General features: G+C 45.3%; 1 protein-coding gene across 5 annotated transcripts in view; it reads left to right on the top strand.

The window, feature by feature from the left end:
* The window catches only part of dennd4c (DENN/MADD domain containing 4C), a 287047-nt gene that overhangs the window by 158891 nt on the left and 110724 nt on the right, over positions 1-17432 (top strand). For all 5 annotated transcript variants that reach the window (XM_072516945.1, XM_072516946.1, XM_072516944.1 and 2 more), the window contains 5 exons: positions 10354-10420; positions 10557-10615; positions 14553-14697; positions 14797-14972; positions 16990-17090. In XM_072516945.1, coding sequence (XP_072373046.1) covers positions 10354-10420; positions 10557-10615; positions 14553-14697; positions 14797-14972; positions 16990-17090 — 548 coding nt within the window. The remainder of the gene's footprint in view (positions 1-10353; positions 10421-10556; positions 10616-14552; positions 14698-14796; positions 14973-16989; positions 17091-17432) is intronic.

Raw genomic sequence — 17432 nt, 5'->3', positions numbered from 1 at the left:
CCCTAGGCTCGCAAACGTCCCATCAATGAACAGGTCCCCCATTCTTTTAATCCCTGCCCAATGCCAGCTCTGAAACCCCCCCCCCCCCCCGTCCATCCTCCCCGGGACAAACCGGTGGTTACCCCTGATCGGGGACCACACAGAGGCTCCCATTGCACCCCTGTGCCGTCTCCACTGGCCCCAGATCCTTAACGTTGCCGCCACCACCGGACTCGTGGTGTACTTTGACGGCGAGAGCGGCAGCGGTGCCGTCACCAGCGCCCCCAGGCTTGGTCCTTTACAGGACGCCATCTCCAACCTCTTCCATGCCGCCCCCTCTCCCTCCATCACCCACTTACGGATCATCGCCACATTTGCTGCCCAGTAGTAGCTCCCTAGGTTTGGCAGCGCCAACCCTCCTCGGTACCTACTGCATTCCAGAAACCCTCTCCTTCCCCTCGGGGGGTCCTATTCGCCCACACAAACCCCATAATACTCCTGCCTACTCTCTTAAAGGCATTGGTGATCACGATGGGAAGGCACTGAAACACAAAAAGAAACCTCGGAAGGACCTGATGGAAAGGGATAAGTATACACCGCAGGGCAAGAGTTATAGCTGGGGGAAGGGCAATTATGATGCCATTAGACTAGACTTGGGGGGGATAAGGTGGAGAAGTAGGCTGCAAGTGTTGGGCACACTGGATAAGTGGAGCTTGTTCAAGGATCAGCTACTGCGTGTTATTGGTAAGTATGTACCGGTCAGGCAGGGAGGAAGGCGCCGAGCGAGGGAACTGTGGTTTACCAAAGAAGTGGAATCTCTTGTTAAGAGGAAGAAGGAGGCCTATGTGAAGATGAGGTGTGAAGTTTCAGTTGGGGCGATGGATAGTTACAAGGTAGCGAGGAAGGATTTAAAGAGAGAGCTAAGACGAGCAAGGAGGGGACATGAGAAGTATTTGGCAGGAAGGATCAAGGAAAACCCAAAAGCTTTCTATAGGTATGTCAGGAATAAGCGAATGACTAGGGAAAGAGTAGGACCAGTCAAGGACAGGGATGGGAAGTTGTGTGTGGAGTCTGAAGAGATAGGCGAGATACTAAATGAATATTTTTCGTCAGTATTCACTCAGGAAAAAGATAATGTTGTGGAGGAGAATGCTGAGCCCCAGGCTAATAGATTAGATGGCATTGAGGTACGTAGGGAAGAGCTGTTGGCAATTCTGGACAGGCTGAAAATAGATAAGTCCCCAGGACCTGATGGGATTTATCCTAGGATTCTCTGGGAGACCAGGGAAGAGATTGCTGGACCTTTGGCGTTGATTTTTATGTCATCATTGGCTACAGGAATAGTGCCAGAGGACTGGAGGATAGCAAATGTGGTCCCTTTGTTCAAAAAGGGGAGCAGAGACAACCCCGGCAACTATAGACCAGTGAGCCTCACGTCTGTAGTGGGTAAAGTCTTGGAGGGGATTATAAGAGACAAGATTTATAATCATCTAGATAGGAATAATATGATCAGGGATAGTCAGCATGGCTTTGTGAAGGGTAGGTCATGCCTCACAAACCTTATCGAGTTCTTTGAGAAGGTGACTGAACAGGTAGACGAGGGTAGAGCAGTTGATGTGGTGTATATGGATTTCAGCAAAGCGTTTGATAAGGTTCCCCACGGTAGGCTATTGCAGAAAATACAGAGGCTGGGGATTGAGGCTGATTTAGAGCTGTGGATCATAAATTGGCTAGCTGAAAGAAGACAGAGGGTGGTGGTTGATGGGAAATGTTCAGAATGGAGCTCAGTCACAAGTGGAGTACCACAAGGATCTGTTCTGGGGCCGTTGCTGTTTGTCATTTTTATCAATGACCTAGAGGAAGGCGCAGAAGGGTGGGTGAGTAAATTTGCAGACGATACTAAAGTCGGTTGGAAGGATGTAGTAGGTTACAGAGGGATATAGATAAGCTGCAGAGCTGGGCTGAGAGGTGGCAAATGGAGTTTAATGTAGAGACGTGTGAGGTGATTCACTTTGGAAGGAGTAACAGGAATGCGGAATATTTGGCTATTGGTAAAGTTCTTGGAAGTGTGGATGAGCAGAGGGATCTAGGTGTCCATGTACATAGATCCCTGAAAGTTGCCACCCAGGTTGATAGGGTTGTGAAGAAGGCCTATGGAGTGTTGGCCTTTATTGGTAGAGGGATTGAGTTCCGGAGTCAGGAGGTCATGTTGCAGCTGTACAGAACTCTGGTACGGCTGCATTTGGAGTATTGCGTACAGTTCTGGTCACCGCATTATAGGAAGGACGTGGAGGCTTTGGAGCGGGTGCAGAGGAGATTTACCAGGATGTTGCCTGGTATGGAGGGAAAATCTTATGAGGAAAGGCTGATGGACTTGAGGTTGTTTTCGTTGGAGAGAAGAAGGTTAAGAGGAGACTTAATAGAGGCATACAAAATGATCAGGGGGTTGGATAGGGTGGACAGTGAGAGCCTTCTCCTGCGGATGGAAATGGCTGGCACGAGGGGACATAGCTTTAAACTGAGGGGTAATAGATATAGGACAGAGGTCAGAGGTAGGTTCTTTACGCAAAGAGTAGTGAGGCCGTGGAATGCCCTACCTGCTACAGTAGTGAACTCGCCAACATTGAGGGCATTTAAAAGTTTATTGGATAAGCATATGGATGATAATGGCATAGTGTAGGTTAGATGGCTTTTGTTTCGGTGCAACATCGTGGGCCGAAGGGCCTGTACTGCGCTGTATTGTTCTATGACCACCATTTTGACCGACTGCACTCTACCCACTAGCGAGAGCGGTAACATGTCCCATCTTTTGAAGTCCTCCTCCATCTGCTCCACCAAGCTCATCAGATTCAGTTTATGTAGGGCCCCCCAACTCCTGGCTATCTGTATCCCCAAGTACCGAAAGCTCCCCTCTGCCCTCCTCAGCGGTAGATCGCCTATCCCCCTTTCTTGGTCCCCTGCCTGTACTACAAAAAGTTCACTCTTCCCTACATTGAGCTTATAGCCCGAAAAATCCCCAAACTCCCTTAGAGTCTGCATGACCTCCACCATCCCCTCCACTGGATCCGCCACATACAGCAACAGGTCATCTGCATAAAGTGACACTCGATGCTCTTCTCCCCCTTGGACCACCCCCTCCGTTTCCTAGACTCCCTCAATGATATGGCCAAGGGTTCAATCGCCAATGCAAACAACAGGGGGGATAGGGGGCACCCCTGCCTCATCCCACGGTACAGCCGAAAATACTCCAACCTCCGCCAATTCGTCACCACACTCGCCACCGGGGCTCTGTACAGGAGCTTAACCCAACTAATAAACCCTCCCCCGAACCCAAGCCTCCGCAGCACTTCCCAGAGGTACTCCCACTCTACTCGGTCAAAGGCCTTCTCAGCGTCCATAGCTGCCACTATCTCCGCCTCTCCCTCCACCGATGGCATCATTATCACGTTTAAGAGACGCCGCACATTGATGTATAGTTGCCTGCCCCTTTACAAATCCCGTGTGGTCCTTGTGAATCACCCCCGGGACACAGTCCTCAATTCTCGTAGCCAGCACTTTTGCCAGCAACTTAGCATCCACTTTGAGGAGCGAGATCGGCCTGTACGATCCACATTGCAGTGGGTCTTGTCCCGCTTTAGGATCAAAGAAATCGTCGCCTCCGACATTGTCGGGGGCAGGGTCCCTTCCTCCCTTGCCTCGTTAAAGGTCCTCGCTAGTAGCGGGGCCAACAGGTCTGCATACTTCCTGTAGAACTCCACTGGGAACCCATCCAGTCCCAGGGCCTTCCCTGTCTGCATACTCCCCAAACCCTTGCTCAGCTCCTCCAACCCAATTGGTGCCCCCAAACCAGCCACCTCCTGCTCCTCCACCCTCGGGAATCTCAATTGGTCTAGGAATCGTCTCATCCCCTCGATTCCCCGCTGGGGGCTGGGAGCTGTACAGCTCCTCATAGAAGGCCTTGAATGCCTCGTTTATTTTCGTCGCACTCCGCACTGTGGTTCCCCTTCCATCCTTGACTCCCCCTATTTCCCTCGCTGCCATCCTCTTACGGAGCCGGTGTGCCAGCATCCGACTCGCCTTCTCCCCATACTCGTAGGTTGCCCCCTGCGCCTTCCTCCATTGTGCCTCTGCCTTCCCTGTGGTCAACAGATCAAACTCCGTCTGGAGACGTCGCCTTTCCGCAAGTAATCCCTCCTCAGGGGCCTCTGCGTATCTCCTGTCCACTCTTAAAATCTCCCCCACTAACCTCTCCCTTTCCATGCCCTCTATCTTCTCCCTATGAGCCCTAATGGAGATTTAGCTCTCCCCTGATCACCGCCTTTAGCGCCTCCCATACCATCCCCACCTGCACCTCCCCATTGTCGTTGACCTCCAAGTACCTTTCGATGCACCCCCTCACCCTCCCACACACCACCTCATCTGCCAGCAGTCCCACATCCAACCGCCACAGCGGGCGTTGGTCCATCTCTTCTCCCAACTCCAGTTCCACCCATTGCGGGGTGTGATCTGAAACGGCTATGGCCGAATACTCCGTTCCCTCCACTTTCAGGATCAGCGCCCTGCCCAGAACACAAAACCTATCCGTGAGTAGGCTTTGTGCAAGTGGGAGAAAAAATAAAATTCTCTGGCCTGCGGCCTGGCAAACCTCCACGGGTCCACTCCCCCCATCTGATCCATAAACCCCCCAAGCACCTTGGCTGCAGCCGGCCTCTTTCCAGTCCTGGCTGCAGCATTCCGACTCTCACTCCTTTCCGGTGCAACACCGACTTGGCCCGGTTGAAACCCGCTCTCCTCTTTGCAACCTCCATGCTCCAGTCCGGGTATATTCGGATCTCTGCATTGTCCCACCTGCTGCTCCGCTCCTTCTTGGCCCATTTCAAGACCCTCTCTCTGTCCGTGAAACAGTGAAACCTCACCACAATCGCCCTTGGCGGCTCTTTAACCTTGGGCCTCCTCGCCAGCACCCGGTGTGCCCCAGCCAGCTCCAGAGGCCTCGAAGGGGCCTCCACACCCATCATCGGCTTGAGCATTGTGCTCGCATATGCCCCGGCATCGGCCCCCTCCACTCCTTCAGGGAGACCCAGTTCTTTCTCCTTGACCTGTTCTCCAGATCTTCGAATCTTCCCGCCCTCCTCTTGTGCAGCGCCTTGTGCTCCTCCACTCTCACCGCCAGGCCCAAGATCTCGCCCTCATTCTCACTGACTTTTTTCTGCACCTCCTGGATCTTTACCTCGTGGGCTTTCTGGGTCATCCCTAGTCCTTCAATCGCCGACAACATAGGCGCCAGCATCTCCTTCCGCAGCGCCTCAAAGCAGCGCTCGATGAACTCCTGCAGCTCTGGCCCGGGCTTTGTCCCCGGCCGCCACCATTTTGTTTTTTTCCCCTCGCTTCTCCCGCTGCTCCAATGCTGTTTTTTTGGCCGTTTCACTTCTGGTCCGGTCCATAAAAGGTGAAGGGGGACACCCCCCCCCCCCCCCCCCAGATCGTCTTCAAAAAAATTCCCGTTGGGGCTCCTCTAAAGAGCCCGAAAGCCCATGATAGCGGGAGCTGCCGAATCGTGCGGCTTAGCTCCGCATAGCCGCAACCGGAGGTGGACTGAGTTTTAATGACTCCAATGTTGCATTTCTTTCTGTAAGCTTATCCGAAAATCAAGACGCTAATCCTTCTGGCCTCATTCAGATGCATGGTATTGGGACCAGCAGTACAGAAATATATTTGTCACCTAATTCGTTCTTGAGCAACAGTGGGTCGCACAGTAGCACAGTGGTTAGCACAGTTGCTTCACAGCTCCAGGGTCCCAAGTTCGATTCCCAGCCTGGCTCACTGTCTGTGCGGAGTCTGCACGTTCACCCCGTGTTTGTATGGATTTCCTCTGGGTGCTTCAGTTTCCTCCCACAGTCCAAAGATGTGCAGAATAGGTGGATTGGCCATGCTAAATTGCCCTTCGTGTCCAAAAAGGTCGGGCGAGGTGTGGGCTTGGGTAAGGTGCGCTTTCCAATGGCCGGTGCAGACTTGAAGGCCGAATGGCCTCCATCTGCACTGTAGATTCTATGAGCATAGGGTTGGATTTTACAGGCTGTCCACAAGTGGGAAAGCACGTAGGTGAACCTGAAAGTTATGGTGATATGCCCCCCACCTGACTGTAATTTTATGGGTGACGGGAAGGCATTCAGTGTGCATCCTGTCCATTGTCCCATTGAAGCTTTTACGGAGGGAGTTAATTCCCAATAATGCCTCATCCTGCCACTGCTCCGATTTAACTGGCGGTGGGGAAAGCCTGTGCCCAATATATATTTTGTGGATTGCTGATCACTGAAAAAGCCAGAGGTGCCTGCCCATGAGCTGACGAAACCGAGACCGGCTTGCCCATGAAATTTATGCTGGGTTGCGGCGAGCTTGCACTCTGCCGAGTGATAGGATTATACATTATGATTTGGTGAGTTCATCAGTAGTAACTTGAGGAACCCATCTGAGTGGAGACTGCAGTGGTTTCTGAACATCTCTTTATGCATCACCTCGCATTTATATAGTTCCTGGAGCATGAAACACCCTGAGGTGCTTGAAGGCATAAGCAGGAAAAAATAGATGCTGATCCAACAAAAAGTGACCAATGAGGTGTATCTTTTTTTAAAATTTAGAGTGCCCAATTCATTTTTTTTTTCAATTAACAGGCAATTTACTGTGGCCAATCCACCTAGCATGCACATCTTTTGGGTTGTGGGGGCGAAACCCAAGCAAACACTGGGAGAATGTGCAAACTCCACATGGACAGTGACCCAGAGCAGGGGTCAAACCTGGGACCTCGGCGCGTGTGGCTGCAGTGCTAACCCACTGCGCCACCGTACTGCCCAATGAGGTATATTTTAAACAAGGTCTTAAAAGGTCAAGACCAAAATGGCAGAATTGACAAAGGAGTTCAGGGAGGGAATTTTGGAGTTGGGTCTGAGGCAATTGGAGCATATCCACCATTTTTGAGCTGAAGGGAGAGATGCGCAAGAGGTCCGAGTTGAATAAATGGAGAGTTCTGTGGTGTTGCACAGGAGAAGGTTTGATGGGAAGAATTAGATCATGGAGCAATTATACGCCAGGACGAATATTTTAAATTGAAGTTGTTTGAAGGGTAGCACGGTGGCGCAGTGGTTAGCACTGCTGCCTCACGGCGCCGAGGTCCCAGGTTCGATCCCGGCTCTGGGTCACTGTCCGTGGAGTTTGCACATTCACCCCATGTTTGCGTGGGTTTCGTCCCCACAACCCAAAGATGTGCAGGGTAGGTGGATTGGCCATGCTAAATTGCTCCTTAATTGGAAAAAATTAATTGGGTACTCTAAATTTATTTTTTAAAAAGAAGAACCAATTAAGGTTCTTGGGAACACCTTCCCAAGCATAGGAGAGAACCCGAGTAGGATTTGATGTGGATTTGGATAATGGAACCAAAGGTTTGGATAAGTTAGAGGTTAAACTTTGTGAATGGTGTATTGGCCAGAAGAACATTAAAACATTTTTATATATATCCAATGTTTGCTGAATATGTAATAAAATTACCACAACTATTAAAACTGAACGCTGTGCCACTTAAGGTGAGATAGTGTTACAAGGAAGCCAACTTGGGAACATCAAGCAGTATCACACCGAACATAATACATATAGTTAGATCTAGAGTAAACTGCCTTTAATTGGCTTCAAAAATATACCTTAAAAGCGCTCCCGCTATTACACCGTTGTCATATTTAGTATTCTCGTGCCAGCTATCCTGCAACCCATGAGTGGAACTGTCAATTTGTGCTGAATTGTAACTACATTTTTGCTGGATTAGGATTGACTTCATAGAGCAGTTTGATGCTATACGTTATATTGATCTCATCAACTGGCATGAACTTGGGGCTCAGATGAAAAACCTGCACCAAATCATCAAATTGGAGAGCCTGAAATTACCATTTAAGTTGCCACAGCTATCATTTGGAGTCTGTCTTTATAACATAGGAGGGCATTCAGCCCAATAAATCCATGCCGGCTCCCTGCAGACAATCCAGTCAGTCCCCACTCCCTTGCTCTGGCCCTGTAGCTCTGCAGGGTTATTTTCTTCAGGTGCCCATTCAATTTATTTTCAAAATCATTGTTTTGCAGCTACCATCCTTTTGACCAGCACGTTAGAGGTTATTACCACTTACGTTTATATATTTTTTAAAATAGGTTCATTCTGAGAGACCCCTATATCTCCAGTCCTAATTGTTGATTTGGAGGAAGGGATTGAATGTACTGCAGCCCAATTTGCAGATGACACAAAAATAGGTGCAAAGACAAGTTGCGAGGAGGGATACAAACAGTTTGCAAAGAGAAATATCGATAGGTTAAGTAAGTGGGCAAAAGGTTGGCAAATGGAGTATAATGTGGGAAAACATGAAGTTCATTTTGGAAGGGGGAATAAAAGAATAGCGTATTCTTTAAATGGAAAAAACTGCAGAAAGCTGCAGTTGGGGCTACTTGTGCACAATACACTAAGCGCTAGAACACTGGTGCAGCAGGTAATCATGAAGGCTCATGGCATGTTGGCCCTTATTTGCAGGGGTTAGAGTATAAGAGAAGAGAAGTCTTGCTGCAATTGGACAAGGTACTGGTGAGACCTCATCTGGAGTACTGTGAGCAGTTATCGTCCCATTAATAAAGCAAAGGTATTTAATTGGAGGGGTTTCAGAGAAGTATCACTGGATGACCCCTGATATGAAGGAATTGTCTAATGAACAATGATTAAACAGGTTGGGATTCTACTCATTGGAATTTAGAAGAATGAGAGGTGATCTCATTGAAACATGTAGGATTCTTCAGGGTAAATGCTGAGAGGATGCTTCCCCTCATGAGAGTCTAGGACCAGGGCAGCACGGTGGCACAGTGGCTAGCATTGCTGCCTCACAGCACCAAGGTCCTAGGTTCAATCCCGGCTCTGAGTCACTGCCTGTGAGGAGTTTGCACTTTCTCCCTGTGTTTGTGTGGGTTTCGCTCCCACAACCCAAAGATGTGCAGGCTAGGTGAATTGATCATGTTAAATTGCCCCTAAAATTGGAAAAAATGAATTGGGTGATCTAAATTTTTTTTTTTAAATGAGAGTCCAGGACCAGATGGAATAGTTTCAGAACAAAGGGGTGCCAATTTAAGACTGAGATGAGGAGGAATTTCTTCTGAGAGTTGAGTCTTCAGAACTCCTTGCCTCAGAGCTGTGGGGGCAGAGTCCTTGTGCACATTTAAGACTGAGATACAGATTCTTGATCAGTAAAGGATTCTAGGGTTACGGGGAAAGGGCAGGAAAGTGGACGAGAGGAATGCAAGATCATCCATGATCCTGGTAGAACAGACTCGAGGGGCTGATCGGCCTACTCCTGTTCCTATTTCTTGTGATCTTAAAACCTGTGTCCCTAATGAGTTGATGGGAAGTGTTTCTCCTTGTCTACCTTTTTGTTATTTTTCCAATTAAGCAGCAATTTAGCGTGGCTAATCCACCTACCCTGCACATCCTTGGGTTGTCGGGGTGAAACCCACGCAGACACGGGGAGAATATGCGACCTCCACACGGACAGTGGGCGAGGATTGAACCTGGGTCCTAGGTGCCGTGAGATATCCGTGCTAACCACTGCCCTACTGTGCCGCCCCTTGTCTACCTTATCTAAGCCTGTCACAATCATATACATCATTATAAAATCTCCCTAAATTTCCTCTGCTCCAAGGAAAGCAACCCCAGCCTTTCCTTGTAACTTACAATTCCCCATCCCAGGAACCATTCCGGTAAATCTCTGGGACCTTCACATCTTTAAGTATGGTGACCATATCTGGATTCAATGCTTTGGTTATGGCCTAACCAGAGGTTTATATAGGTTCAGCATAACTTCTCTGCTTTTGTACATAAGCCCTCATTTTATAGGAAAAATTATTCTATTGGCTATTATGTTCAACCTGTTAACGTTGGACATTTCATGGAACAATAAAGTAGGAATTATTATAATTTTAAAGCAAAGTTCAGAGTTTCGAGCGCTGTGCATTCTGTTAATTCAATGGGAGCAATCACTTTCTTGAGCCAAGAAACTGCAGGCAAATGTCTTATAACCATTGGCTTGAGTATTTATTTACCCAACTTTGAGACTACTTATGCTAATACTTACCCATATTTTTTCTTTTTGTTGATTAACTCTTTTAAATTTACTTGAAATTCACATGCAGAGAACAGTCAGTATCAGAATTAGGTCACAAGTGGAATACTGCTTGATACTACCTTGAGACATTTGCTGTGATTGTACTGTTTTCTGCTTACACTTCTGTTTGATGCATACTAATAATCGCTTTTTTTCCATTTATCATTTTATGAGACTTTTCTTATATTGTTTATAGGCATATTTCCCACTTCATGCATAATGTTCCCTTCCCATCAGCCCAGAGGCCAAGAATCTTAGTTCAGGTAATGTGTATACACATTGCTAGTAATACAAAATTAGCTGTGGAGCGTTAAAAAAATGTTATATATAAAAGAACAAGAATGTGGCTTCTTTCACTTAGATGAATTTGATGCTGAACAGTTTTTTTATGTATTATAGTTGTCGGCACTTGATGCCTTGATCCTGTCTCAACCGGTTTCAACACCGTTGCCTTTAAGGTAAGCTGGAATAAGTCAAACTATTGTAGCAATCATTTAATAATTAATAATCTTTATTGTCACAAGTAGGTTTACATCAACACTGCAATGAAGTTACTGTGAAAGGCCCCTGGTCGCCAGATTCCGGTGCCTTTTCGGGTACACAGAGAATTCAGAATGTCCAATTCACCTGACAGCACGTCTTTCTGGACTTGTGGGAAGAAACCAGAGCACCCGGAGGAAACCCACCCAGACATAGGGAGAACTTGCTGATTCCGCACAGTGACCCAAGCCGGGAATCAAACCTGGGACCCTGGAGCTGTGAAGCAACAGTGCTACCCACTGTGCTACCGTGTTACCCACGTTTCTCCCTCTAACTTGTGTAACCTAATGAAGGAGTCCTTATTTTATCTTGTTTTACTTTTCTGATAATCGCTCATCTATTTGCTTCACACTTTCTCGTGTCTGTACTTGTACAGTTTTCTTTGACTTTATTTTCATTTTTCACTGACTTGTGCAATTTAATCGATTTCTTAAAGAATTAATAGAAATTTAAAATATTTACAAATCCATGAAGAACCTTAATTTTATGTAGAATTGATTAACCTTAAACTTGTTGAGCAAGTATGAAGTAAAATATTATGAACCTGACTAGTCAGAACAAGTTCAAAGCTGTTTTAATGACTACTCTTCTTTCCTTGGCACCGCCCCACCATGAATTCTTGTAAGTGCTACCTGTCATTAAGGAATAATTTGAGTGCCTACAGCCTTCACATATGGCCCAATGTCATAATTCTTCAATGACTCATGGCAATGTGTGATCCTAGGAACATCTGATCTTTTCTTCACTCCGAACTCATTGTAATCATAATTTGCAACAAGTATCCCTTGAGCATCTTTTATACCCTCCTGTTATGAACTATGCTGACATTGGTTACTTCTGCCTAAAAGTTGGAGAATGTCTTTTTATTTATGTTGCATTTCTGCACTCTACCATACACGAGTTGTTTAATAGTTTTTGCTAGGGATTTTTAAAAAAAAATTGTGTTCATCTACGTGCAAGATGTCATGCTGATGGGAGTACATTGCCCACTTTGGATACCGGGTATCAATACATGCAACTGAGCATGTTGAAAGTTCTCCAGTCAGCCCTGACTCCTATGTTTAGACCGCCTCCTATTACACGTCACTTCCAACAGCAGCAGCATTTTTCGATTATGAATGAGATTGCTAATTCTGAAATCATTGAATTAAAAGCAGTTTGGCCTCCGATTTCACACACTCGCGAACCTGGAATGATGTTGTCTTAAGATCATTGCAGAGAAAACTTTAACTTGCCATGTTGAGACTTCAAGGCATTGGATGGATGGCATTTGAAAAGAGGATGTGTCAGCCCATTGTGCCACATAGTCGAATAATCTAGGAATTTAAATAAGTAAGTTGTACATTAGTACAGAGAGAGGCCAATGTGCAGAAGGTTGAGCTCTTCACCAGAATTTTGATGGTTCTGCATCACAATGTGCTTGTATGTTATTGGTTAAATTACTGATTTCCATATTATGATTTTTTTTTTAACCAAACAGTTAAATTTTAACTGTTCGTGTGTCAGAGCATTTGAATTGGTCATTGTTTTTTTTTTAAAAGCATTTTTATTGCTTTTCATTAGTATTTAAAGAAAAATTAAAAGCTAGGAAAACACAGGAAACACAAAGAAACACTAGACATATTAACAGTAGAATCCAAACAATCAGTTACAACAACCATACCATTAGCTTTATACGTGCTACCCCATTGTATTAAAACATACTGGGGCATGCTCGAGACAACAGAGGCATAATCTATTAGTTGCCATGGCAGCATAAATGTTTTTTCCTTCTCCCTCATCAGCCTTTATTCCCTCTGTGCTTGTTTCCCTTGTATTCTGGGTATTGCCCCCTCTCTCCCCCTCTCCCCCTCTCTCTCTCTCTCTCTCTCTCTCTCTCTCTCTCTCTCTCTCTCTCTCTCTCTCTCTCTCTCTCTCTCTCTCTCTCTCTCTCTCTCTCTCTCTCTGAGTTGTATATTCCTGACTGTCTTCTCCCACCTCTCACTAGTTTCTGCTGGCTTTGAACAGGCCGATGAATTGTCCCCATGCTTTGTGGAAGCCTTTCTCCGACCCTCGGATGGTGTATTTGATCTTCTCCAAGTGGAGAGATTCTGCCAGCCCGTCTGCAGCTGTGGGTGGTGCTGCTGATCACCAGCCGAGCAGGATTCTCTGGAGTGCGATTAGGGAAGCGAAAGCTAGGGCATCAGCGTTCTTCTGGGTGTTCGGAGACCCCAAAGTTTGCCACTCTTGGTCACGGCTCCACTCTGAACCCTACAACCTTGGACATTGCCTCGAAGAAGGCTATCCAGAACCCTACGAGTTTGAGACAGGCCCAAAACATGTGGTGTGGTTGGTTGGGCCTCTCTGGCACCATTCTCCACCTCCAGGAAGAACCTGTTGATTCGGCTTCTGTTTAGATGCGTTTTGTGCACTACTTTGAGCTGCATGAGGCTGAGCCTTGCACAGGAGGAGGTGAAGTTGGCCCTGCTCAGTGCTTCCCTCCAGAGTCCCCAGCCCACTTCTTTCCCCAGTTTGTCTCCCCATTTCCATCTGGCCTTGTCCAATGGCATTCGAGCCCTGTCCAATAGCTGTCCGTACATTTTCCCCACAGGTTCCCCCTTCCTTACTGTCCGTGTTTAGCAGGTCCCCTAATAGTGTGGTCTCGTGGGCCCTGGGGTACCCTACTTTCTCCTTGTGGAGGAAGTGCATATGTTCCTGTCCTGTCGGTAGTGTCAATTCCTCCATCAGTTCTCTGCGTCTGTTCCCCATGTAAAAATCCCTGACTGTCGGTGTCCCTCCGTCCTGTTTCCATTTCCTGAATGTGGTGTCTAGCATGGCTGGTGGGAACTTGTGGTTTCCACAGATGGGGGCCATGGGAGTCATCTCAGTCAGACCAAAATGTTGCCATTTGATTCCACGTCCAGTGTGGCTACTACCACTGGGCAGGATGTGTACTTTGTCGGGGGGGGGAAAAGAGATGGAGAGATGGGAGTGCTGCCGTGGTGAGGGCCACATGATTGATCACGTACCAGAAGATATCTCAGCAGGAAGATTAATGCAGAATACCGCAAGCTGTAACACAGGTGCACAAATGTGATCGGCATCAACCTGCCTGCTGCTGTCACTTAAGCGTGTCATATGTAAAATATAGGTCATTTTTGGAAGGGGATAAGGGGGATAAAATTAAGAATAAGAAATGAATCAAAATTACAGAAAAATGTTTGTCTTGAGGGTTAATACTTGATGTTTTTTGTATTCTTAACAGTTTGAATATGGTGTGCTGTAGGCTGATACAGAAAAATAAATGCTATTGCAGCAGCTTACAAAAAACACTTTGGTTACTTCACTTTCTGCTACGCTATTGGTCTGGGAATAGTGTGAATATTAACTTAACTTGGGGAACCCTCTTTTTCTGTGGAAATATGTCGGGTTGTTCAATAAACTTTGCATTTTGATCTGAATTTATGACCTAACCCACCAATTTGCAACCCATCCAGAACAAGAGTCGCAGCTATATGTTGAGAGGCAGTAGATTTAAAACTTGACGAGGAGCAACTACTTGCAGAGGGCGGTGAATTTGTGGAACTCGCTGTCACATAGTGCAATGGAGTCTGAATCATTAAATGGTTTCAAGAAGGAGATAGCTGTATTTCTGATTTTAACAAAAGAGTTAAAGGGATTTGGGGAACAGGTAAGGAGGTGGATTTGAAACCAGGAATACATCAGCCATGATCTGATTAAATGGTGGAGCAGGCTCGAAGTGCTGAATTGCCTCTTTCTGCTCCTAATTCCTATGTTGGGCAACTGTATTTTTACAGCCAACTTGCACATATTTGACATGACAGTATCTATAAACGTGTTTCCTTCCCTATCTAGAGGAGCAAACTTCAGCACTTTGCTAATGAACTTGGGAGCTGAGAACTGTGCAACTCTACTATATTTTGTCTTGATGGAAAACAAAGTTCTGCTGCACTCTCTCAGGCCTGCTGTGTTGACAGGTGTGGCTGAAGCTGTTGTAACTGTAAGTATTGGTGTGTTAACCTAAAACCTATTTGGAATTTTATTTTGAAAATTTCTGTATTGAAATTTTTATCTAATTCATTTTTCATTCTGCTTTCAGATGATCTTTCCTTTCCACTGGCAATGCCCATATATTCCACTTTGTCCATTGTCCCTAGCTGGAGTTCTCAATGCACCAATTCCATTTATTGTAGGTGTTGATTCACGCTATTTTGATCTTTATGATCCACCTCTGGATGTTGTATGTGTGGACCTGGATACAAATACAATATACCTGTAAGCATCAATACTTGTCGATTTGTAGTCTGTAGCTTTTTTGCTATTTTTGAAACTTAATTAGTACGATAATCTTTGAGCTCTCCGACTTCCTCCACCAGGGAAATAATAACATGCAATAGTAATGTCAGCACTGAAATTTAAGTCTTGAAATTCTTTGTTCCTCAGTCAGCATTAAATATATGAATACATGTGTTTGTATGAAGGTAGTTATAGAATCATCGCATACAACACCGCTTCAATAGAGCTATCTGGTTGGTACACTCCTCTTGCCTAATTGCCTTGTAAATTTCTCCTTTTCATCTCCGTTTTTAATTCCTTTCTAAAAGTTAACATTTAAATCAGTTTCTGCTGTCTTTATAAATAAGGCCTTCCAGATCATAACTTGCTCTTCAGAAAAGTTATTCTCTGGCAATTCTGCTTGATATGGTTATTAGAACCAGGTCAAACTATTACGATTCTCATCGACTGTGTAACTAGAATGCAAAGAACTTCAAATCAATTTAATCTGTGTACCAGAGATCTCTATTTCTATCAAAATGAAAAGATTAGTCCCTGTTCAGAAGAAAAATATTGCTATTGGCCTATAGTGTACTTCACTCTCCCACTCTTGACAAACCACAAGGCGATTCTTGGAATTTCCAACAAGGCCTTTATTATGAGCTATAGCAATGGCTCCAGTGCTCCAACTAATGGCGCACCAGAGAGCCCTGATTCAAGAATTACACAATTATACCTTTGGTTCGATTACAAGGAATTAGCATATGCCAATCAAAGGTTTACATCATGCATAATATGAGTACTATTGACCAATTGCAATGTGTGCACGCTTACTGGATTATAATATCCAATAGGTGTGAAGACATGTACATATTGTCGTACAATTATTTATATCGGTTATATGTTATCTGGCTTGTGCATATCAATCATCCTACCTTGTCCGGTACCCCTGTTGTTTAATGACTTCTCTCAATAGACGAAACAAACTCTTTAATTATCACCTCCCTGTCGTTATCTCCAGATAATTTGGTGTGAGAGCAAATGGTAGAGGATCCCACATTGTTACTCCAGTCTTTGAGAATTACCAACTGTGGTGGTGTCCCTGCCTGAGAACTAACTAATGACAGTTTGTGTCCTTGGGTGTTTCTGCACAGCTAGTAGCTTGTGTTATTTTCAAGCAAACTAGTTTTTAACCTTTTCAGTAATTGGTAAAGACAATCAAACCAAATGACTAGGTCTTTAAAAATGATCCTGATATAATGTATGAAACACTCTTCCCCTTCAGTCCCTGAATTGAGATACAAAGTAGCAACAAAACTGAAGAACAACAACTGTTTTAGTGCCTGTAATGTAGTAAACCATCCTAAGGTACTTCACAAACATATAAATTAGGCAAAAAGTGACACTGCGCCAAATAAGTAGACCTTCAGACAAATGGCCAGGCATTTGGTCCAAAAGTTAAATTTTAAGGAGCATGTTGGAGGAGAGAAAAGCATTGAGCTTTAATGCGTGAGTTCCAGCACTTGGGGTATAAGATAGCTGAAAGCATGGTTACTGTTGGTGGGGCGAAGTTGAGAGTTCACAAGAGGCCAGAATTGGGGGAATATAGTTCGTGAAGAAGGCAGAATGGGATATGCTAAGGCTGGAGGAGGTTGTGGATATAGGGAGGGGGAAGGGCATAGAGATTTGAACACGAGGGTGAGAATTTTAACTTCAGGCATTGGTATACTGGGAATATGTGCAAGTCTGAGGGTCAATAGGTGAAGGATCAATAGGCAAGAAAACAAACTGGGGAGGCTCGGACCCATACAATTCAATTGAGGGTAACTAAAATTAGTGTAAGGGGGATGAAGATGGCTTGGTAGTGCAATTGGTCTCAATCCAGATGTAGTTAGATTAGAGTTGACGTTCATTTTTGGAGCACAACAGAGGAGGCTCCCTGGTACATCTGTATGTTCCCTATTTGACTTGGGAATTCTTATTATTGATGACATTTGTTTTGACTTTTGGTTTACAGATCTGATGACCGGAAAAATTTAAGCTGGAAGCAGCTTCCAAAAAAGCCTGGGAAGAATCTCTTCAGTTCCTTAGTGAACCTACAAAACCAGCTTTCATTGAGTAAGAAAGCCAAAGGATAGTCTCAGTTCATAAATCGTTGATAAACTTGAAAAATTATAGCTTCAGTTGGAATTTGGAGTCATTCTTTCAAAATTTATTTTCTGATAATACAATTTTAACCATTTCTTTGGCCATTAGGTAATTCTGAAAGTGGATAGCTATCTATTTTGATAATTGTATAATTTTGATTTTTAAAAACAAGAATATACCCCTTTTGCGCTCAAATGTTACGGTTCTACGAGTGTTTTAAAAAAAAAAAATCTGTCTAAGCTTTTAGTGTCAAGGCACAGGAAGAGCAATGGCTCATTCTTGATTACCGTGGCATTTATCACACCACTTGCC

The sequence above is a fragment of the Scyliorhinus torazame genome, chromosome 9 (genome assembly GCF_047496885.1).
Source record: "Scyliorhinus torazame isolate Kashiwa2021f chromosome 9, sScyTor2.1, whole genome shotgun sequence".
NCBI lineage: Eukaryota > Metazoa > Chordata > Chondrichthyes > Carcharhiniformes > Scyliorhinidae > Scyliorhinus > Scyliorhinus torazame.
This window is presented reverse-complemented; position numbering and strand designations above follow the sequence as displayed.